This window comes from Westerdykella ornata (genome assembly GCF_010094085.1).
Source record: "Westerdykella ornata strain CBS 379.55 unplaced genomic scaffold EI97scaffold_18, whole genome shotgun sequence".
Lineage (NCBI taxonomy): Eukaryota > Fungi > Ascomycota > Dothideomycetes > Pleosporales > Sporormiaceae > Westerdykella > Westerdykella ornata.
In genome coordinates, this window is record NW_022986868.1 from 39,381 (window position 1) to 61,535 (window position 22,155).

The 22,155-nt window shown below is 52.2% G+C and overlaps 7 protein-coding genes across 7 annotated transcripts; 2 read left to right on the plus strand and 5 right to left on the minus strand.

Moving 5' to 3' along the window:
- Positions 1 to 2,410: 2,410 nt before the first annotated feature.
- EI97DRAFT_443816 (uncharacterized protein) lies at positions 2,411 to 2,722 on the minus strand (the record flags this gene model as incomplete). The annotated part of the gene is made up of 1 exon (XM_033799859.1): positions 2,411 to 2,722. The coding sequence occupies one exon, from the start codon at positions 2,720 to 2,722 to the stop codon at positions 2,411 to 2,413; it is 312 nt and encodes a 103-aa protein (XP_033652165.1).
- Positions 2,723 to 3,743: 1,021 nt separating this feature from the next.
- Positions 3,744 to 5,281, minus strand: EI97DRAFT_95024 (uncharacterized protein). The gene has a single exon (XM_033803233.1). The coding sequence runs from the start codon at positions 5,142 to 5,144 to the stop codon at positions 4,065 to 4,067; it is 1,080 nt and encodes a 359-aa protein (XP_033652166.1). The 5' UTR covers positions 5,145 to 5,281; the 3' UTR covers positions 3,744 to 4,064.
- A 1,643-nt stretch (positions 5,282 to 6,924) lies between these two features.
- Positions 6,925 to 8,119, plus strand: EI97DRAFT_476645 (uncharacterized protein; the record flags this gene model as incomplete). Its single annotated transcript, XM_033801943.1, has 4 exons — positions 6,925 to 7,080; positions 7,124 to 7,381; positions 7,430 to 8,006; positions 8,064 to 8,119. The coding sequence occupies 4 exons, from the start codon at positions 6,925 to 6,927 to the stop codon at positions 8,117 to 8,119; spliced, it is 1,047 nt and encodes a 348-aa protein (XP_033652167.1).
- Positions 8,120 to 9,353: 1,234 nt separating this feature from the next.
- EI97DRAFT_355532 (uncharacterized protein) lies at positions 9,354 to 9,806 on the minus strand (the record flags this gene model as incomplete). Its single annotated transcript, XM_033794901.1, has 2 exons — positions 9,354 to 9,440; positions 9,537 to 9,806. Coding segments are annotated over 2 exons (357 nt in total), but the record flags the coding sequence as incomplete, so codon positions are not given.
- Positions 9,807 to 10,559: 753 nt separating this feature from the next.
- On the plus strand, positions 10,560 to 11,333 carry EI97DRAFT_468529 (uncharacterized protein; the record flags this gene model as incomplete). The annotated part of the gene is made up of 3 exons (XM_033801660.1): positions 10,560 to 10,711; positions 10,768 to 11,054; positions 11,136 to 11,333. The coding sequence occupies exons 1-3, from the start codon at positions 10,666 to 10,668 to the stop codon at positions 11,331 to 11,333; spliced, it is 531 nt and encodes a 176-aa protein (XP_033652169.1). The 5' UTR covers positions 10,560 to 10,665.
- Positions 11,334 to 12,154: 821 nt separating this feature from the next.
- EI97DRAFT_401633 (uncharacterized protein) lies at positions 12,155 to 14,303 on the minus strand. The gene is made up of 3 exons (XM_033796468.1): positions 13,572 to 14,303; positions 12,940 to 13,523; positions 12,155 to 12,884 (listed from the first exon to the last, which is right to left on the minus strand). The coding sequence occupies exons 1-3, from the start codon at positions 13,951 to 13,953 to the stop codon at positions 12,228 to 12,230; spliced, it is 1,623 nt and encodes a 540-aa protein (XP_033652170.1). The 5' UTR covers positions 13,954 to 14,303; the 3' UTR covers positions 12,155 to 12,227.
- An 826-nt stretch (positions 14,304 to 15,129) lies between these two features.
- EI97DRAFT_459917 (uncharacterized protein) lies at positions 15,130 to 21,277 on the minus strand (the record flags this gene model as incomplete). Its single annotated transcript, XM_033801053.1, has 3 exons — positions 15,130 to 15,402; positions 15,461 to 15,574; positions 15,626 to 21,277. The coding sequence occupies 3 exons, from the start codon at positions 21,275 to 21,277 to the stop codon at positions 15,130 to 15,132; spliced, it is 6,039 nt and encodes a 2,012-aa protein (XP_033652171.1).
- Positions 21,278 to 22,155: the final 878 nt, after the last annotated feature.

The following is a 22,155-nucleotide window of genomic DNA, read 5'->3' on the forward strand; positions in this document are numbered from 1 at the left end:
ACCCATAGTAAAGCCAGTCTCATCAAAGTTGTAGATGTCTTGATCCAGGATGCTATACTTTGCCTGTACATTCTGTACAAGGTCGAACCAAGGGCTAATAACTGCTGGATTGTTGCAAAGGACTCTCTGGCGATCGCACTGTCGAGTCAATTGGGATTTAAGCTCGGGCATGTGACAGACGAAGTTGGTAGGCCAGTTTACGCCAACCTGGCCTCCACCATGTATAGCAAGGAGTTGGTCGGCCATTTCCCATAGATAACCTAGAGTAGAGGCAAAGCCTCATGCATCGAGCTTCCTTGTATATTTTATAATAGCCTCCTCTTCGCTCCTAGTAAGCCTTGATGCATTAGGCTGAGAAGCACATCTTGAAGGTCGTCCGGTGCATCGCGCTCGAAGAGTGCATTCAGAAACATTGTAGATTGAAGCAGCGCATCACTGGCTTAGATTCAGATCTCTTTTTATTGCTTGAATCACCATAATAATTGTCTCTTCATAAGAAAGTAATTCAACATTGTGTGGTTGAGACATTGCTATTTGAAAATGAGAGATGTTGATGCTTAGTGGGGTACGTCATTTGGTTGCGTGCATCGTTCGCTTGTAGATCACGTTAATAAATTTTATAAAATCTAGTAACTTTATTATCAACTTATAAAGACTCCTACTATAAAACTTGCTATATCTAGCAACTTTATAATATACTTCTAAAGGCTTCTACTATAAAGCTTATAATTTCTAGTAATAAACTTTATAATAATAATTTTCTAATTCTTATTAGTTTAATATATCTAGTAAAAAACTCTATAATTACTAGTAACTTTATTACTATTTTTTTAGAACTTCTACTTCTAAGTACTTATACTATAAAACTTAAAATATCTAGCAGCTTTGCTATATTCCTAGTAGCTTCTACTATAAAGGTTATAATATCTAGTATCTTGCTAAGTAAGTAGTTTTATCTTAGAAACTCTATACTAAAAAGATAGCTAGGTTCTAGAGACTTTTACTTGTACCTTTTATTACTTAATTACTAATTACTAGAGACTTTAGCTATAAAACTTATAGTATCTAGTACCTTTATTTCTATAAAACCTATAATATTAAATAACTTTATTATACTTTTTAAGACTTTTACTATAAAGCTAGTATTATTCTAAGAGTTTACTAGCTAGGTAGCTATATAGTTACTATAAACTAGTTAGATAGTAGATAGATATAATAAACTAGCTAAGTAGTAGGTATATATAATAAGCTAGTAATATTCTAAATTAGGCTACTTATAGCTAAGTAGCAATCTATAGCTAGTAATCTACTAGAAATTATATAGCTTTTAGTAGCTTGCTAAGTACTAGTAATTAAGTAGTTTTTAGTAGCTAGCTAGGTATAAGTAGCTATAAGTAGCCTATTAATCTAGTAACTAGCTAACCACTACTAGCTAAGTAGATACTAGTAATAGCTTCTATATACTAAGATATACCTAGATTATTAGCTAAATAGCTAAGTAGAGAATAAACTATATAGAGAGCTAGGTAAGTATACTACTAGTGTCAGATGATAAGCCAGTTTATGGACATCCCATCTGGGACTAGAGAGGAGGACTGGGAGAAACTGTCTATACCGGTACTGTCTGAGGACATATAGCTAGTGATTCTGCAGTAGCTAGTGCCCTGTGCAGCCTTGGTGCCCAGAGAAGGAACATCAAAACTGGTGTCAGGCCCTAGCCTCACACACAAGCACACACCAGAATATAATCAGTCAACCCATCCTCATTCAATCTTTCTGTCACCGTGACATCTTCAGATACCATCAAATATGACACCTCCTCAGTGAATAACTCTTGCTGTATAGCCTGCAGAAGGCTGCAAATTGAACTGTAGGTGCGTCTTGTTGCAAAGAAACAGTATTTCGAGTTTGGAGCCGTAATTCCAAGCACAAAATTTGGTCCAATGTTGGTGCTTTTTTTCATGTACCTCGTTCCACGCGCCATGATCATGCTCTCTATCGTAATAGTATTACTTTGCAATGTTCAATGAAGAGCATCTACTGGTAAGATAGCTCTATGCAACTAAAGCAACGGTAACCGAGGGAGCTCTCTTGTATCTCCACAGTTAATCACAAGGTAGGAGGAAAGGGTCACAGACATAGTATGTTCAAAGCAAGGCATCACATCAATGAAGTCATGAAAGTGGACAGAAGAAATTGTTGTATTCTTCTATCAGTACCGTCTTCCAGTGTAAACCCCAGTGGACAAGCCCAATGATGGGAGTCCGTCAGTCATTGCAGGATTGTTCGCCAGCAGTCCACCACGTTTTCCCTTGTGTCTCACCAGTGTACCCCCTTCAAAGCATCGTTCTTGAAAAGTCGCTTGTATCGTCCGGGTCGATCGAGGTGAGTGAGGGGTTGGTCGTGGTATTTAGCAGCAGAACCACTTGCATGGCCACTGGCAGCCTTGAATGCCTTGGATGCGGCAGCGGCATCGACTGGCGCAGCCGCCGGGCTCTCCAGGGCACTTCCACTCCTTCATGCAAGCCTCCCAGGCCTTCTGGCACTTGTGACACTCGCCGTCGGTACGGGCTGGTTCCTTGCACTCGCGCAGAGTGAAGTCGTTGGAGACGGTGAAGTTGTCGGCCCCGGCGAGGGCGTTGTCGAAGGTGAGGCCGTTGTCGACCGGGGTCGCGGCGACGATGGCGGCGACAGCCGAGATGAGGATGACGGAGAGCTTCATCTTATCGAAGAAGACTTGGTGAGTTGAGGATGGAGGTTGTTGGAGAGAGCCTTGTCATGTGCTGGTGGGAGTTGGATTGACGATGGACTTGGTTGGGAGCTTGGAGTTGAGAAGTTTGTTGTTGTGGGGGGTTGGAGAAGAAGAAGGGAGGGAGGGGGGATCTGGAGGTCTTATATATGTGTGCTGGAGGCCGGCGGTGAAGCAGTGTTTACCCTGCGGCGGCGGCAACCTGACGCTTGAGCCGTGGGGGGCGGGAGGGGGAGGGCCGGCGGTGAACGAGTGCCTACATCGGTACTCCGATCGAGAAGTAGAACGAAATTTTGGAAGCACATGGAACCATTTGATCTCTGTTTAGGAGCCGCTCACCGAGTCCGGGCCCTCGGCGGTCAGCAAACGGCAAAGATGAAGGTAATAGCAACACCCAATTGAGCAGTCACGTTGTAGAACGTTGATTGCAGTAACCCTCCAGTAAGAGTATGTGGACATTCGGCTTGACATTTTCACGGGTAAGTTTCACTGACAGGCGAGTTCGAGAAGCAGGACGGCTCTCCCATAGCATCGAGTGGCGTTACAATCAAGGGCTAGGGTTTGGTCGTCAGCCAACCATGCTCTCACGGTCATCTGCCTCGCAACCGCCGTTTGCTTTCCTAGATGCTATGTGGCAGGTAATTCTGAGGGTCAAACGGCCATCGCCAGGGTAATCGGTCCTTCAATACATCTCGATGGATAATGCAATCGCATTTGAGCGCAGACATTTGCTCAGTCGGGTATTACGAACAGCATTGCAATTGCACTCTAGCCCGTGTAGCAAAAGAACTGAAGAAATCAAACTTGAAATTGCCCCTGTGTACTCGCGTCTCTTGACGTAGCCAGTTGTGATAGAAACGATTGCAGGACGCCATTTAATCCTGGTCTGATCCTCGAGTCAAACCCACTCGCTGTTTTTTTGTGACTTGATATGAAAACAGCAAATACCATCCGACCGATTTCAGTGCAGCTGGCACGACACTCCCCTCAAAATGCTGGAAGACAATAAGTTTGACGCGTCTTCTCCAACAAAAAAGGTATGTCGGGTAACATTGTATCTGCCGCGTCGGTAGCTGTTTGTGTCAAAGGGTTCTCACCCTTTCCTGTGTGTTCGCCAAATGCGCGCTCTCGTTGTCGAGTCTTTGGAGCAAAAAGCCAATCACACGCCCCTATTCATAGACATACCCCAAAAGCCTGGAGAGAGAGCAATCTTGCGCCAGCAGGCCACCTTCAAAAACAAAGCCATCGGTTGTTCCGTCCAGCCACGATCTTTCAGTCCTTCCCATGCCAGGTACGTGCTGACCACGTGGATGGTTTACCCCCTTCGCTTTCCCCTCCACAACAAATGTGATCCTTCTTTGCAGACCGCTGGCATGCTCTTGGGTTCCACTGCCCCATTGACGCTCTCAGTCCACAGAAGCTGGGCTTTTTCACACCATATGAAGTGCTTCAAGAAACCCTCACGCGAATACACCATATCTCGTACATCGGCCCCCAATTCACCCGTGATAATATCGCATTCCAAGGCAAGCTGACAGCCAGCGCAAGATACGCCGTATTCGACTTGAAGAGATTGTGGATCATAGGTTGGTAAGGCACAGCATGCCATGTAGCGTATGTGGGAGCTATCAAAGAGCTTGTCCAAGGCCTCCTCGATCGATGTACTGCCACTGTTTTTCGCGACATATTCCAGGGCAGCTGAGTATGTAGAGACGATGGTTGCCGAGGGGCGTTTCTCCATAGGATAGATTGCCGGAAGAGGCAGTAATGTTACTGTCGGTAAATTTGCGAGCGACTTCTTCGAAAGTTCCAACGTGCGTTTGACATATGTCACAGATGCCACGCGGAGCTGAGGAGCATTATACCACAAGCATCTTGAGCAACAACGTATCCAAGTTGGAAGGAAAACCAGATTACCATATTGACCACGACAAATTGAGCAGTTCGCCGTGCATAGAAGCTTGTAGAATTCGGATACCGTTACGCGCGAAGCAGAACGCGTCCATAATAGCGCACAGAACGCATCGAGAGCATGTGTGGCCGTCACCTTATACTCATGCAAGGCGTTGATTACCTGCCTGGCACGAGAACTGGTCTGACGCAAGTGGAATAACGAAAGCATGTCGAGTTGGAGGCATATACATTGGATGAGTTCCAGAGGAAGCTTGTCAAGGTCTCCCAAAGGCGACAAGCATTCGCGTGAGACTAGGGGGACAGGTGCCGCACCAGAGTGAGTGCCGGATGGAAACCATATGACTGCGCGATCGAAATCATTCATATGGTAGGAACAGGTCTTCACAATTGCGTCTGCTTGATCCATGGGTATTTTGTAGGCTGTAACAGAGTGATAGCCAGGCACCGGATTGGTCGGACGATGAGAAGGGGGAGGATACATTGTCGGCGAGTAGACGGTGTCTTGGGACAGAATGGCGTAACTTTTCACGACGTGGCTTGAGTTTTGGCGTTCGGGGTACTTGGGAGAAGAAAGTGCGTTGGAGGATTGGTGACGCTTTCTTTTACCTGCTATTGTCGTGACGGTCAGACGAGGGGGAGTCACTTTTGGCACGGACCATCTATGATAGTCACGTGTAACCGACTCTCACTGAACCATTCAAGGTTTGCATTTGCAGATGCGTTCACTGTGAAGACGGATGAGTATAGCGAGAAAAAGTTCAAACTTGGGCAACTTACAAGAGCTTTTCTCAATATCAATGCGCCGGAGATTAGTTTCTTGGATAATCTATGGATCTGGCTTTTGAGGTTCAGAGAGTCAATATGGAAAACCATTGGTGGAAAGAGAGCCTAGGGGCTGGTCTATAGTTTAGTATTTAAAGCATAAAGGGGTCCTCCTTCCGTTTATTCGTACGAAGTCTCCTTCGTTTGTCAAGATTTCTAGTCTTCCCTTCCTGTCAGAAGAGATAGTCACATTTGAAAGGCGCCTGACATCCAAGAAAGTCCCTACAGAGTTCTGTGCTGTTGTAGTCTAGAAGCAGCCCTGCCCTCTTACGGTGTTCTCCCGGATCATTGTTGACACCGAACATAGATATCGCAGCAGATACCACCATGTATGAAAACTCCTAATCAAGCGCAACTAACCACAAGGCGGCGGAAACAACTCGGAAATAACAGTATTGATTTCCGCAGAATGGCAACCTGGACATCGGCAAAACTGAAGGACTGTCAGCTTGTGCCTCTACGATAAGTGTATATGTATAGTCGAAATCACCTTCGATGCGCCTGGCAGATCGCTCATTGTCCCTTCATATTCCACACATTTTACCAATGCCTCCTTGGTTGCTGGCGCACGACGTTCGATGATGAGTTGTTCAATGCATAGACTGGAATTAATCACATCGTGGCAGGCGTATTCGTTCTTTGGGCAACCGTCCTCCGCATAGACTGTTCCGGCGCTCACAACGGCACTGATGATTGAGAGTAACAGCCACCAAACGCGCATTGTGAGATTCAGTGGGTCCTGGGATTATTGGTTCTGGAGTTTTTGAATATCCCAGAAAACAGTCAGAGGGACTGATGCGTAGAGTGAGTCCGGCTCTTTTCTCTCGTTTTGTGGAGCGTTCCTGATACGTTTAAGATGCGGTGGAAAGGACGAAGTCCTATATTATCGTAAATGTGAGCCCCACTCAAGCCCCACACAACCCACTTCGTTGACCCTGACGTTGGCCTGCTCGGAGGATATTATTTGATTGTTGCATGCATATCTTAAGGTGAATCAAGGTAACAGGCCAATCTAGTCATATCTGCCGTCGCACAGAGGAGCTGGGCCACTAATCCCCTGGGGACGGGATATTCGGAACCCAATCGGCAAAACTACGATACCTATGTCCAAGTCCAACGACGAGACAGGCTCTTGGTGGAACGGCCATAGGTTATAAGGTCGCGAACTTCGGGTTATTACAAGATTCTATGTCGACTGTTGAAGCTAAGGCCAGTTCAGATTCTTTGAACCGCTCAAAGTCTCGACGAGTTGACGGTGGATCTGCCCTCCTGCTTCATCGTCGTTCTTGTCCATTGAACCCCAAGATTTAAAGCATACTACTTGAACCTTGGAGCATATTCAGGTTTTACCATCTACCATCGCGACCTGCACGTTCAGTCGCCCACTTCTCCGTTCCCTTCGGAGGAGCAGAAAGTTTACATCTCATCTCGGAATAAACATGTATTGGAGCATAGCACTCAGTTCAATAGCTCTTGTACCGCCGAGCAACGCTCTAGTACGCTTCCATTGCTCTCAGCTTGTGACCCAGAGACTCGACCCTCTTGTAAATCCTGGAATGATACCGTCTACCCATGTCCATCAAATTGTCGGCGGTGTAAGTATATCTTAACCAAGTAATTCATTGCTCACCAATCAAGGACTCGTTCAACGCCACCATGGACCCAAAGAAGGACATGCCGGGCGAATCGACGTGCACAAGCTGCCAGTTCGTTGATGATTTCTCCAATTACTGGACTGCGATACTTTACTTCCGTGCGCGGAATGGCACGTACAAGCGCGTTCCTCAACTTGGAAACAACCAGTTCAGGGACGCGAATGGTGGTTTGACGGTGTACTACATGCAGGACGCGATATATCTGCCCAACCAGACGTCCCCGGTAACAGCCTTTAAGCCGGTAGCTCCCGAGTCTCACGAAGGATGTCCAAGAGCTGACGTTCGCAAGGGCTTCCGTATGCTCATCGGCGATGTCCAAGCTCGAACGCTCGAACAAGCATCGCGCTTCCGCCAACTAACGTACACCTGTCTCGACACTTTCGTCACACGCTCTCCAGAGACAATCGCATTTCCGAAGCGCCGCTGCACCGAGGGAATTATGACTTCTTTACGCTTTCCGACCTGTTGGGATGGAAAAAACCTTGACAGTCCAGATCATATATCGCACATGAGTTATCCCGAGACGGGGACCTTCGAGAGCGGCGGGCCATGTCCGGCATCTCATCCCGTGCGGACAGCACAAGTGATGTTTGAGGTCGTGTGGGACACCAAGCCTTTCAATGAGTTGGAGTGGCCTGAAGATGGAAGTAATCCATTCGTCTGGTCGTTCGGAGACGCGACGGGCTATGCAAATCATGCAGACTACGTGTTTGGCTGGAGGGATGACTCGCTGCAAAGGATTCTGGATACTCCGGGATGTCACTTTATGACGAACTGTTCGGTGGAGTCACGGTCGAAACTGCAGTCGGTGGAGGAGATGAACAGATGTACGCAGAAGCCAGTCATTGATGAGGATATTGATGGGTGTAAGTGTCATGCATCGGCCAGTGAACACTGAGCCTTACTGATGAATTCTCACGCAGGGCTTCCAGAACTGCCAGGCGGATATCAGGCCGAATACGGGCCATCGTCTATCTGATGTTGCCTTTTCGCTCATTACCTTCTCTGCCCTGGCTAGATGGATATGACACGTAGTTTATGGGGGACAGCGCTCAAGTGTCAGATACGTACTAGGCACCTACTGTCTGCATTTTCGTCGCAATCTTTTGTGCTGGTCCCTTGATCTCCCTGAAGGCGTCTCGTAATGTATATTGAATGATCTGGTAAGTCTGAGCTATATGTGAGACCGCCCAATATTTTGAATGAGGTGGCTGGTTGTGGCGCAGGTCATCAGTGGTTTCAGCGCGCTTGCATTTCACCGGCACGGCCCAAACACTGCGCGACGTCATCCCCACTGTATAAACAAACGCTTTGCAACCAAACATCTTTCTTTGAGCCACCCTTATGCTACTCGAAAATATGTGCTAACCTCATTTTATGCCCTATATAAGTAATTATTTTCTACTCCCTATCATCATCCGGAGACACGGCAATCTCGTTCCTGCGTCGGGATTAAAAGATGCGCTTTCGGGCTGTCGTGGAGCTTCCTGGTTCGAATCCAGGCTGGGTGATATTTTGTTTCTTTTTGCTGGGTGTGAGTGACAATTTGGAGGGTGAAAAACTGAAAGTTCTCCAACACACTTCGACAAACGGAGACACCATATGCGCGAGCATCCTCGTAGTTTCTGTTTTTGAGATAATTCTCTTTAAGGGGGCAATATAAATCCTCTGAACGTTACATCTAGGGCAAACATGCCCGTGATTGTGGAAATGTGGAAAGGAGACAGACGGGTTCCCTGGATATACAAGGGACAGATGGTAGCCATCACTTCCTGAAGCCCGACGTCATTCACGCCAATACTAACCAACTCCATGTACCCAGACACCCAAACGCCGTCTATGCCCATAGTTCATCTTGTTCCTTCTCAATCCCTGTCTATTCGCACTTTCATCCCAGCCTTGTGCCTTTCTCTCCGTTACCTCCCTCACAGAACGACATACTCACCGGAGTCGGAACGGGCCTCCACCGGCGTCCAAGTTCCCCACTCACGGCCAGCCAGATCCACGCCACCGTCGTTCTCATCACCACCGGCATCGTTCTCATCCCTTCCATGATTCTCTCCACCCCTAGCCACGTCTCCACCCCCGCGACGGCGACCACCAGACCCATTAAGCTCGCGCAAAAATGCGTCCACGAAACCGCCCTTCTTGACGAGATCCCTGGGCACCTTGCGACCCGCCTTCGGCTTGCAAGTATACTTTTGGAAGGCGGCGTACGTGTCGAAGGGAAGTAGTGGGATCTTGGGGTTGCACCGCGTATCGATGAGGTTGACGAGGTTGATGTAGACGGACTTGAGGGCCTGTAGGAACGGAGATGTTAGTACCTATACTCACATTGCCCTTGATATTTGGAGAGGGCTAGATGATTAGACCGGCGTAGCACACGAGTAACTCACCTTCTTGCACTTGGTAATCGACTCGCCCGGCACAACGCCCACCTCGACACAAAGCTCGCGATAGATGTCCAGCTTGGACTGACCCTCCGTACCCATGGCGAGGTGAGCCTCAAGAGCCTCGACTTTGCACTGCTGGCGCTCCCGAGCCGTCCAGGCCTGCATGTTGGCGAGCTTGTCGAAGCGGCTCCGGAACCCGGCGTCGGGGTTGGGGACGAAGTCCGGGAATTGGTCCCACCATGGGCATGGGTTGGGGACGGGTTGAGTGCGCTCTGGGTGATTGTCAGTAAGGTTGTGCAGTGTTGAGATGTATTGGGAGACGTACGAGATCGGTCGCGACCGTTGTTACCGGGCATCTTGTCGGAGCTGCGTTGAAGACGCTACCTAGGTACTGAAAGGTTCGACTCGAGGACGGGTTGGGTGCGAAGAGTTGGGTGCGACGCGGGCGAGGTGGAAGTAGGAGTCAACACAACGGGCGGTTGTCGCTTGTTGAGGTGGAAGTTGGAGATTAGATTGTTGTCGCGCTGGAAGAAATCTAGAAATCTCTGGGTTATGTGTGTTTATAAGCGAGGTTTGGAGGCCATATCAACGAAAGCCACGGTTTCCATGGTTTCCTTTCACTGCTTTCGCCAAGTTGGACCCGGCCGCTGGAAAAGTGGTTCGAAGCCAGAAAGGCTAAAGGGAAAGGCAAACGACCAAGTTGTCACCACATAGCCCTTCAAAATTCTCGGCGGGAGGGGAACGAATTCAGACTGTTAAGCACGCTGTAGTGAAGGGGCTAAATCCGGAGTTTGTTTGCTGAGACTGGTGTTGAAAGCATACATACCTAGACAGGTCCCTGCAGGTATCCGAACTGCGGAAAAGCGGTGAAAACAGCGCACCCTGATGTAGCGAGCCTTCTGTCACTGAAGCAACCCCCCACTGACGGAAATTTCCAAGTTGTGAGCGGTGCGCCAGGTGCAGGGCCAAGCCGCTCACAAGCTATTTGTTGTTGGTAGACCCCGTCTTTCTGATATTTTCGGGCTCCCTGAATACAAACCCCCAACCGTACATCACGGAGGCCCTTTCTTCGCGGATCTCCCTCTGTACACAGTGGAAGTGACACTCCGATCTCTCTGCAGCGACGGTCAAGATGGCCAAGAAAAAGAGGAAGAACAACAAGAATCAGGGACCTTCTCGTAAGCCTACACCTCGAGCCTCTGTTCCCATGCCCATCTAACTAACATTTACGCAGAACAGGCCGGCCCGAGTACCACCTCCAACTCCAACGACCGATGCAGCTGGTGGAACCAGTTCTCGGGCTTCACGCCCAACCCCTACGCCGGCGTCGCAAAGGAGTTTGACCGCCTTGCGGAGTTCATGGGCTGGACAGGCAAGGAATTTAGGAAGCGTAAGACAGAGGCGTACGAGGCCGAGTTCAACTTCCACTTTGTCCATGGGAAGTCCAAGTTGGAGACGTGGCGGGAGCTGTGTGCGGAGGTGGGCGTGGAGTCCGGGGGGAGCATCACGCAGTGCAAGAAGGTAAGCTAAAAGCAGTCACTATTGGTGTTCTAGTTTGGTTGGCGGTTGGGAACGCTTGCGAGAGCTAATCGTGTTGGCCAGAATCTGAAAGGTGTCCTGATCAATATCGTCAACCTGCTCAATCACCGGCGGAATCCTGCCGTGACTCTCATCAAGTTTGCAACATTCCGCCAGTTTCGGGACTCTACGATGAGGTCGGGGAATATGATTAATCGGGAGATGGCTAAGGAGGATGGGTTTCTGAGAGTGTTTCTGAGGGTGCTGAGGGGAAAAGCGTAGTGCTGGTGGTGTTGGGAAGGATAACAAGGATGTTGAGGGTTAGTATGTAATGCTGGGGTATCTCAAAGTACACACCACGACAAATCCAGTAACAAACTACAAACATGGCCAATAGAAGTGGGAAAATAAAACCAAGAGACAGCTACGGTAGCAGATATCCAATAACACCTACACTGCGCGTGTCCGCAACGATGACACTGATTACGATTGTTTTGCGGGCGTGGAAAGGAAAAGCCTCGGCATCGTATCTTTTCAAGCATTATTTGGCAGCTCCGGAGGTATGCGTAAGGGGGATTAGCAAGTGGAGTAGAACTCGGAAGAATGGCAGTGTCCTATATCTCTTTTTAGGAAGCGGGAGGTGGATGGTAGATGGTATTAATAGAGGCCTACGTGTAACGTGTTTGCGGCTTCTTATGTGGCAAAGATTCTTTACTTGTACAGCTAATTGTCATAGAGAGAACAATCTCCGCGACGGTGCATGAGACGCCGTACCAGCAAATCATGACCTTTTTTTTCCTGGATTTAACGAGGTAGGAGAAAGGAGAAAGGGAAAAACCGAGGTACTGCTGGTAGTTGAAACTAGGAGAAGGAGGACGGGAGGCAAAGTCGATGAGGAATGACATGGATGACAAGGCCTGAGAGCCGCAGCCCGCCATCCCATGGAAGGGCGAGCATAACAGCCGCTCTCCTTCCCTTTACAGGCGACACAACTCGAAACAGTGAACGAGGCACAGGCACAGTCGTTTACATGGCGATCAGGAGTAATCCCACCGTTAAGTTAGGCAATGTCAAAAAGCCTTTCAGACAATATGCACAAGTGACGAACAATACGATACATTCCTCTCAATACGAACCCTACGCCATATACAATCCCGCCTCCTCCCTCTATACATATTATGTACTCCCCTCCCCATCAACCCCAGGATCATACTCCCTCTCCCTCTCCTTCGCCTTGGCCTTCCCACTACTCCCCTTCCGAACCGGCACAGGTGTCGGATTCGCCTCGGTGAGCAGCTGCCTCTCCTCATCCCCCACCCCGCCTCTACTCGTCCTCCTCTCGCTCCTATGCCTATCCAACCACGCTTCATCATCCCCCTCCTCCCCAAACCCACTCTCCTCCCCATCCGCCTCATTCCCATGTCCAACACCCACGTACCCCTCCCTTCGTCCCGTCGCACCCTCTGCCCCATAATCCTCCCGGTCCTTGATAAACCCATCAATGATCCAGTACTGCACCGCATTCATCACCACCGGAAACACAAACATGACAAACGTAATCTGCACCGCCTCGTTGCCCTCGGTCCACCGGAGCGCCCAGTCTCCCACCCAGGCGATCCAGGGCAGCAGCTGGAACAGGAAGAAGACGCACAGCTTCATGCAGAAGAGGCCGAGGAAATAGATGAGGCACTGCTTTAGCCACCACGTGATGCGCGGCGGGTGTCCATAGTTGCCGCTGCGGATGGACGAGGGCGGTTTGGCGAGCGGGGTGAGGAGGAAGAGGTGGTGGAAGATTTTGAGGAAGAGGACCAGGATGGGGATGCCGATTGTGGTCTAGATCTGTCAGTGACTCTTTCGTAGATGAAGAGAGGGAAAAAGTTCAACATACGTCGATAAAAATGTTCAGGAGATAGAAGGAACAGGGGTTAGGCTGGTCGCCATCGTCCACCGCTGGCGTCGTGGTAGCAACATCGAAGCTACCTGATGACAGCATCGACATGAACAGATTGGCGAGATGGAGCATTGCAGAGCCGACGACTTGCTTGGACACATCGAAGAACCAAATCTTCAGGGGTCGACGGGGATGTTCCCGCCACCGCTTGACGACGAGCGAAGTGACTGCGAGCAGGCCCAGAGCGCCTTGGACGAAGAGCGCGTAGGGGCCCAACAGATGGCACTCGTTGTCGTTGTTCGCCAGCGGACTGCCTTGTGTTTCTGGCTTTTGCGCCGTTTCACCGGCATTCTCTGCTGTCGTTGGAGGTCCATCGGCAGCGCCGGACTGCGATAGAGATGAGGCCGGCTTGGGAGCCTCAACTGCCACATCCTCCGTCGAGCCCTCATCATCAGGTCTCACAATGGTAGGCCTCGGTGGTACAGGCGGCACGTCCACAATCGTCGGTCTCGGCGGAACTGGTGGTATATCCTCCACCTCCGGCTTCACGCCCGCAATCGCAACAAGTTCCGTCTCAAACACTATTTCCAGTCAGCTGAAATTCAATGCCGTTTCGGAGATGCACATACCCAGCGTCTCACCTCCCTTGATCGGCCCGCTTCCACTATCCCCATACGCCAAATGTGGCGGTATTACCAACCTTCTCCCTTCTCCTATACACATATCCAGTAACCCCTGATCCCATCCTTTGATTACGTCTCCAGCTCCCAAGGTGAAGGTAAAGGGCACGCCGCCTTTGTAGCTCGAGTCGAAGGATGTGCCGTCCGTCGCATGGGTGCCGTTATAATGGACGGATATCCTGTCTCCGCTGTGTGTTTTCCGGGTGCAGGACGCCGGCTTCGTGACTTCGATCTTTAGAGGAGGGACGACGGTAGACGCGGACAGGGAGAGGGCTACGAGGGACGCAAGCAACAGCGCCGCGAGCGGCAGCTTCGTCGTGGGAGGCCGCATTTGCGGCGCGGAGGGAGGGAGGGGACTCTCTCTCGTTAACCTCAGATCGTTGCCTCAAGAACAACCAAACCTAGCTATTCCCGCCAGCTATTCAGAACCGCATCGCGCGCAAATTGAATCCAAGTAGTGGAAACCGAAAAAAAGAAAGAAGCCGAAGGGAGCTCCTGGGACGTTGTTGGCGATTCGATTCGCGAATCCCGCTGCGCAAGTTCGCCCTGGCGATTGATCTACTCGGCCATACAATGTTGCAGGCAGCGTGAGCTAGGGAAGCTAAGGGGAGCTGGCCTCAAAAAGTCGAGCCTTTCGAGAGGAGAGGCGAGGTGATGTGAGGAGACGGCGACGTGTCGACGTTGTTGCCCCCGGCATTGACCCCCTGCAGGATCTCGGTGGCAGGTGCAGGCGATCTGATGTGGCGCAGATAGGGTGCGGGTGGCGCTGCTAGTCTTGGCAGGGGGGCTGCAATTTGTGGGGAAGTCAAACCTGCAAGCTAGATTGGATTAGGTACCAGAAGCATACTCTTGATAGACATAGCAGTCGCGACCCTATATCACGACTGTATACTCCACGAATGTGTATTCCAGAGCGATTCGCGTCATTCAAGCATCTATCATACACAACACTCACGCGTGCGTTCCATTGAGCACATGAACATACACCCACCCATCCTTCCAAGGTTCCTAACAACCCGGTGCCATGCCTGCGGAAGCTGTAGCTGCTTCCCGCCTTCCTTCAATGATCTCCGGCTTTCGAAACAGAATAAGATGAAGAGAACCCGAACGCCGGTCCAGTGACTTCCCGCTCCCGCCTCCAGTCGGCGCTTCCTCTACGCCGGGGAAAATGCGCATGTCTCCTAGAATTACGTGTTCCCGCGTTGACTTGAAAGGTCCCAAAACATAAAACCATAAAGCAGTGGTATAGAAGCGGATCAACGAGCGACAAGGGAAGAAACAGAACAAAAAGGTTGGCGGTAACCTCTATGCAACTCATTAAACCATACGCGGGACACGGTCCCTGCGGTAAAGCTCCTCGCCATGCTGAATGCAGTTTTTGAGTCCAAAATTCGATGTCGGGAAAGAAAACCAAATATCCTCAGATGCGCCGAGCTGCTAATCCGATGCAAGACGCTCGCTGCTATGCTCCGAGAAATCGTCAGATCTGTGTATCGGGCTCGATTGCTCATGGCTTTCGAGCTTTCGTCATAAGTTCAGGGGCTTTTGTGGGATCCGGGGGGTCCAGGAACTTCGCCAACACCTTCGAGAGCTCCTTGAATTCCACCGGTTTGGTAACGTACGAGTTGAACCCAGCCTCGACGCATTTCATATACACGTCCCCAAGTACGTTGGCCGACAATGCAATAATGGGATGGGGACGATATCCATGCTTCTTCTCCCATCGTCGTATCTCCTTGCAAGCTTGATACCCGTCCTTGTTCGGCATATGAAGATCGCACTGCGCATCGTTAGACGCCATCGAGTGCCAGGCCGAGAAGGGGAGAGATGAGACGCACCAGAATGATAGAGTAGTGGCCCGGCGGATGTGCAAAAACTGCATCTGTGCACTGGACGCCGTCCAAGACGGTTTCGGACTCGACGTGAATCTTTGCCAAGAACTTCAGGATGACCTAGTCAAAACTGTCAGCCGTGTAGAGAAAGCAATGCACATCGACACGTACAGTCTGATTGATCTTGTTGTCTTCCACCAGTAGGACTCGATGCCCTTTCCCACTCAGCCTGCGCTTGAGCTCATCAAAGACCAGCTTTTGGTCATTGACGACTTGTTGAGCGGTATCATGATTACGATCTGTACTTAATTCGCGTTCCTTTTGCGGGTCAAATATGGCCGCGAATTTCGAGGGTTTGAGTGGACGGTAGACGAATTGTAGCCTGCGCTGAAGGTTGAGCAGGTCGTAATCGTACATTGGCGCAGCATTGAGGAGTTCCCTCTTTTTGGAAGGGTCGGACACCACAACAATTGAAGTCTTCTCGTGCAGAGTCGAGGAGAGAATCTGGCTCACAATCGGAATGACCTCGACAATATCGTGGAGGACCAGGACCACGTGGGAGAAAACAATTGGGTTCTCACCACCAATCATCCGCTGCGCTTCAGTTACGCTAGACTGGCCAGTCACCTGATGCGGGATACCCTGCGGTAGCGTGTTCTTGATGTGCCGGATCGTTGCCTCCTGGCTGTGTACAAGCGGGCAGACGACAAGGATGGAATACATGGGAGGTGGCGGCGGGAGAGCGGGCCTTCCAGCGGAAGATTGACCCGCAAGTGGTGGATCCGGAGGACGCAATGTTTTCTCCGAACTCATCGAGGCAGAGGAATCATCGGAAGTCGCTCGCTCAGTTTCGGACAGTCTGTGGGGGAGGGCGAGTTTCAGTGTATCCTTCGTTGCAGCGGAGACTTCCTGCAGGAAGGAGGAGGCGGAAGACGTCTCGGACCGCAAACTCGACCTTCCCGCCAGCGAAGGGTCCGATCCAGCTGACGAGACCGATGGAGAGTCCTTGGAGCGGTCCGAGAGTGTCAAACTAGGAACCGGCGACATGGGTGACTCGCCAGTAACGGATTGCGCAGACACCCTTTCATTGAGGGGGTGCGGCGGCTTCTGCGCAGATTTGCTGATGGGCGCTGCTGATGGCGACGGCGACGGCAAGCTGACAGGCTCGAACGCAGGAGTGGCGGGGTTGAGGGTCGGTGTCGGCGGATGGCTCTCTTCGGTGGGCAACCCAAACTTGATCGTGAAGAAGAAGGTGGATCCTTTGCCCGGCACGCTCCGGGCATCCATCTTTCCGCCGTGCAACTCGACAAACTGCATAGAAATCGCCAAGCCTAGGCCGGTGCCACCATGTTGCCTTGTGCTGCTTGCGTCAATCTGGCTGAATCGTTTGAAGAGATACTTAGCCTCTTCCTCATTGAAGCCCTTGCCCGTGTCGATGACTTCAAAACGGACCAACGTTTCATTACTTCCCACGGACGTTTGGCGTTCAGCTGGGACGGGTCGACATCGGACGAAGACTTCGCCCTTCTGCGTGAACTTGATTGCGTTGCCCACCACGTTCAGCAGCACTTGCCTGATACGGAACTTGTCTCCCTTCACCATGGACGGGACGCCCTCGTCGACGACATAATTGAGCTCGAGCCCTTTCTGAATCGCCAAGCCCATATTCAAGTCGTTCACCTCCTCCAACAGGGAGGGTATGTGAAGCCAGCCCATGTCCAGCTTGATCATGCCAGCCTCGACCTTGGATAGATCGAGAATGTCGTTGATCAAGTTAAGCAGACTGTCGGTGCTAGCCTTGATGATGTTGACGTGTTCGAGCTGCTCGACGTTCAGCGGACTATCCAGCAGGAAGTTGACCATGCCAGAGATGCCGTTCAGGGGGGTTCTGATCTCATGGGACATATTGCTCAAGAACCTCGTTTTGGCCTCCATCGTCTCCTTCAGGGTCTGCTCGAGTAATTTGTGATCGTTGATATCGGTCGCGGTGCCATACCAAGTCTCTTCATCCGTGTCGTCTGCCAGAGCCTTTTCCAAGAGGATCCTGACGAGATGCCAGCGATATTCGCCATTCTTACTGCGCAGTCTAACTTCCGTAGAGTAGGAGGCCCGACCGGACGCATCCTTGCTCACTCTAAGAATACCGGTACTGGCCAGTTTGGACAATTTAGCTTGCGGCATTTCCAGTTTGTCTGGCAGAGGGCTTCTGGGGCTTGTCACTGCCTTTTCGGTATCGGAAGAAGAGCCGTCGGATGAGCCTGAGCTGCTGCGGCCGTGGTCCGGTGGAAGGGAGGTCGGAACATTGACGGGTACGGTTCCATCCTCGCTCAGCTCAGGGAGCTTACACTTCGGCACATCATCGGGGTGGACACATTCGAGGAATCCGGTGCCGTGCGCTTGAGCTTCGCCTTGCCCTGAATAAGTGATCCATTGCGTGTTGCAGAAGCTAAGTCCGCGTCTGTTCGAAACGACGAATACAATCTGCGGACTTGAGTTGGCAAGTGCCCGGTACTTTGCTTCTGAAGCAGCCGTCTCCTGCTGGCGGGCGGAATTGAGCTCCGCGACATGTTGATCATGCACATCCATGTTGGTCCCAATCCAATGCACTATCTGCTGGCGCTTGTTTTTCAACGGAGCGACGCGAACATAGAACCAGCGATAGTGGCCGTCGAAGCGCTGCAGCCGGACTTTACGCTGCAACTGCTGTCCCGTGCGCAAAGACTGGTTCCACTGCTGTAAGTAAGCCTCCTTATCGTCTGGGTGTATGGATTCCCAGGGATCTTGCAGGACCCGGCGAGAGTCCTGACCCCTATAGACCAGGAACTTGGAATTCACCCAAGTGAGCGCACCTGTTGTGGGGAGGGCGGTGAAGATCTGAACGGGTAGGGAGTCGATGATGGTCCGAAGCAGGCTTTCCGAAGGCGGGGGCATTTCCGGCTCCTCAGTGCTGGAGCGACCTTGACCGCCGGGCTTCGAGCCTGGAGTAGTGGCTACCGGCAATGACTGGAAGGAGGCGCTGAAGTCAGCACCATAGGAATGCAACAAAGAATGAGGGCGAGACGGGTCGGCTCGCTGCTTGGTGAGGGAGCCCGTGTAGCGACCTGGATCGTTCTCGTTGCGTAGTGTCGGCGCATCACCCTCGTTAGTCATTTTCGTTTGGTGTGCGGCGTCGATGTCTTGGGTTCGTGGCGGCCTGTCTTGAGTGGCAGGGGCAGAGACACTTTGACTCGCGCGTGAAGATCGCTTCTTCGCATCAAAGTAACTTTCTACAGCCTCAGTCCCAGACATGTGCCCTGGGGTGTTGCCCACGGATTGCTTGCTGGAAAAGCCGACATTAGAAGGGTCCCAACCAGGAGTGCCGCCGATGGATCCGCCTGGACTATACTTGGATCGCCCAGAATAGTCAGACGGACTGGTGACACTTCCCGTTGCCGAGCCGGAGACGTGCTCCAAGTCAAGTTGGAGGAGATCATCGAGGCTGTCTTGATCAGCCTGAGGGGTTACCCCCGCCTGGGCTCCTGCTCCAAAGCGTCGAGCTCGAATGCCAGTTGCTTGGGTCTGTAGGTTAGTGTATTGCCAAGCGTTTGAAAATGTAGTCGCAAGATGGGGTCCAAGGAGTTTGAGGGCGTTGGTCAGATTACGAGGGTAGGGTACGATGGGAGAAAGGAAGGAAAGGATAGCAATGGGCGCTCGCCGTTCGTACTCGGCGTTGGAAGACGACGTTCTTGGGGCGGACATTGCAGCCTTGCCTGGCGTAGACGGTACATGGGAGGGATCGATGGGTTCGGCGGACGACATGACCTGAGACAAGGTCGGATGAATGAAGGGGATATGGGTGATGGTGCTGGCTTTATCGACGCCGATGGCTTCAACCAAATCAAAGCGAGTGTAGTCCTCGCTCTCCTTCCTCGGATTAAAGGAATCTTCGTCAACATTGCCTGCGGCGGCAAAGAAGGGATTATCATCTGTCTCATTTTGAATGGCGGGTGAAGGGGCAGGCGATTGCGCCCAAGGAGATGTGGGATACTGTTCATACTCTTCATAACGCGGACGTGACCCTAGTTCCCCGTAGCCGGTGTGGCTAGATTTCATATTGGAACCTGCCTTCCTTGGAGTCGGTCCCGTGGTAGCCTGATCCGAGTGTCCCTTGCCGGAATGCTGGTGGGCAGGTTGGGAATCTTCATCCTTTCTGTCCGACGCCGCCGGATCGTCCTCGGGCGTGCAAAGAGATGCGGCGTAGTCCCGAGTCAGGGTCACCAGTCGTCCACGCTCCAATACTCGGTTGATGCCGGGGTTATCTATCAGGGTATCCGGTTCATGGTCGAGGGCGCGCAAGATGGGGAAGACGGCCGTGGGGGTGGGTGGAGTATTGGCGTCGCCGCCGATGCTGGAGAAATCGAGATCGCTAAAGGTGGTCTCTCTCGCCGGAGTTCGGTTTGGAGGCTGAGGCGCTCCCTCGACCGGGACTGGGGAAACCTGGCGAAGAGGGTGTTGGCGCTGCGTCAGATGAGGCACATGGCTGGCAGTTCGGCGAGGGCCTCTTGGACGCTGTGCAGGACCATGGTCAAATCTGAGGCGCTCGTGACCGGCAAAGGAATGACGTGTCGGCAAAGCAGGGCGAGCTTCTCGCACGGGCGATGGAGGCGATGACGCGCCGGCAGACGGTTTTGAGCTCGACGGACGGTCCCGCTCATGGCCAGCAGTGGTGTCCTGCTGTTCTGGTATCCGCGGGGGGTCGCGCGTCGTTGCATCAAAGGTGGCTTTCTGGCCCCACGGCACATTCTCAATATCGGAGGCATCCGCAGGTACGGCCAAGGTCGCCCTTTGCGCGCCAAACCATTCTTGGAGGATGCGGACGACCGAGTTCCACCACGCCAAGAGGCCGGGCTCCGAATTGAGTTGCAGAACCAGATCATAGAGATTGGGGCTCGGATATCGAGGATCCTGGGCAACGGGATCTTGACGAATGCCAGCGGGTGCAAAGGGAAACGAGCCAGCAGCAGGAGTACTGCCCTCGGAGGCAATGAGCTCCCTGGGGGTGGCCATGTCGCTCTGTGTCACGACGGCGGCCGTGGGGGACAGGGCGGTAAATGGCTGGTGGAAGGCTGACGGCCGAGCTTTCTGAGCATTGGGGGTATTTGGGACGGTGGGGAAGGGGTAGGAGGGCGTGCGGAGGCTATGGCCAGCAGGGGTGGCGGGAACGGATGCGCCTCTTATGGTTCTTGAGGACGACTCTGTGGATTCCGTGGAAGCGGTCTTGGTCGTGTGCAAGGGGCTTGAAAAGGCCTCTTCCAACGTCGGGGACAAGCCCGAAGTGGACGAGGCTTCCTCCTCCTTGATGGGGGACACGCGTGGCACCCGGGGCATGGTGCTGTTGGTGGAATTCTTGACACGGGCACGCTGTTTCTCCTGCAGCATCTTCAATTGCAGGTTCCGCAAGCGCTCAACCTCCAACTCATCTGGCGACGCGTTTGGTGTGACTTGTGGAGTGGTTGGTGATGCACTCTCTTCCTCGAAGCGTTCCGGGCTCGGCTGGCCTCTGTCTCTTGTGTGTTGGCTCAGCGGCTCCTTTTTCGTCTGAACGTCATCCTGGCGCGAGGGTGGAGAGGGTGCACTTGTCGACGAGGCCAGGGGCGAGGGGACCGAGGGAAAAGTGCTCGCAGGCAGATGGTGCAGCACGGGGCGGGCGACAGGAGCGGTGGCTGCGGTGGTGGTGGAGGATGCAGGTGGGGGGAGGGTTGGAGTTGTTTGGGGGAGGGTGGTGGTGGCTCGTGATGCTGGCGGCGGGTGCGTGGGAGACGGCAGCGGCGGGTTGTTATTCATGGTGCATGCCGTTCCACGTCGCGCGGGAGCAGGAGACGACGGAGGACGGTCGGCGAGGGACGGGGCGAGGGGGCAGCGCGACGACGAGGCCTGACATTCGACGAGATGGGGAATTCGAGGTGGATGGTGGTGGTGGTGGATTGTGGTGTTGGTAATGTTGTTGAATGGTGGTGAACGATGTTGAATGGTGGGTGGGTGTGAGAGGGACGTGGTGTGGAGGTTGGCTTCTGCTGGGGGCGATGCAGGGCGAGGGACCCAAGCAGCCGGCAATGACGTAGCCCCGGGGGAGCCGGCAGGGCGAAGGGTGACGGGTGACGGGTGAGGGGATCTACCTAGGTATTGTGAGGGGGGCAGCGGCGAGATGGGATGTGCGAAGACACAGACAGAGCACAGCAGCAGACGGAAATGGGCGGGGGACAGGCAAAAGGTTTTGCAGCGAGAGAGAGGGAGGGCCACTACTGTGAAGGGGGCGGAGAGATGGTCGAGTGCCAATTTTTGCTGAGGCTGGGAACTGGGAGGAGGGAAAACTGGGAGGAGCGGCGGGACATGACACAAGTGGCCTCTTTGCTGTGGCTATCCATCTATGTATGGGCCCGCGCGGTTCCTGGTGGGTTGCCTGTGCTGTGCAGGGTCCAACCTAAGCTGGCGTCATATTTCAAGGTTGCTTTCGCACATCGCACTCGTGGTGAGTATTACTTGTATTTGGTTGTTTTGTGCTTGCGGACTCGAGCCAACCGGGGAAGTACTGTGTATAGGAGCATCACGGGCACACTGTGCTAAGTAGAGAAGAGTCGACGATATGCCATCTACTTGTACTATGTACTTGTTCAATGCTCGGAGGAGAATTTCGCATGCCTCCCACGGCTCGCAGCTCACAT

What these genes read in the sequence shown, in the direction of transcription:
- EI97DRAFT_95024 (XM_033803233.1), bottom strand. Translation starts at nt 5,144, where the DNA reads ATGTATCCTCCCCCTTCTCATCGTCCGACCAATCCGGTGCCTGGCTAT.
- EI97DRAFT_401633 (XM_033796468.1), bottom strand. Translation starts at nt 13,953, where the DNA reads ATGCGGCCTCCCACGACGAAGCTGCCGCTCGCGGCGCTGTTGCTTGCG. An exon ending in CAAGGGAGGTGAGACGCTGG is followed by an intron (nt 13,524 to 13,571) that starts GTATGTGCATCT and finishes GACTGGAAATAG; the next exon opens with TGTTTGAGACGGAACTTGTT. An exon ending in TCCTGAACATTTTTATCGAC is followed by an intron (nt 12,885 to 12,939) that starts GTATGTTGAACT and finishes TGACAGATCTAG; the next exon opens with ACCACAATCGGCATCCCCAT.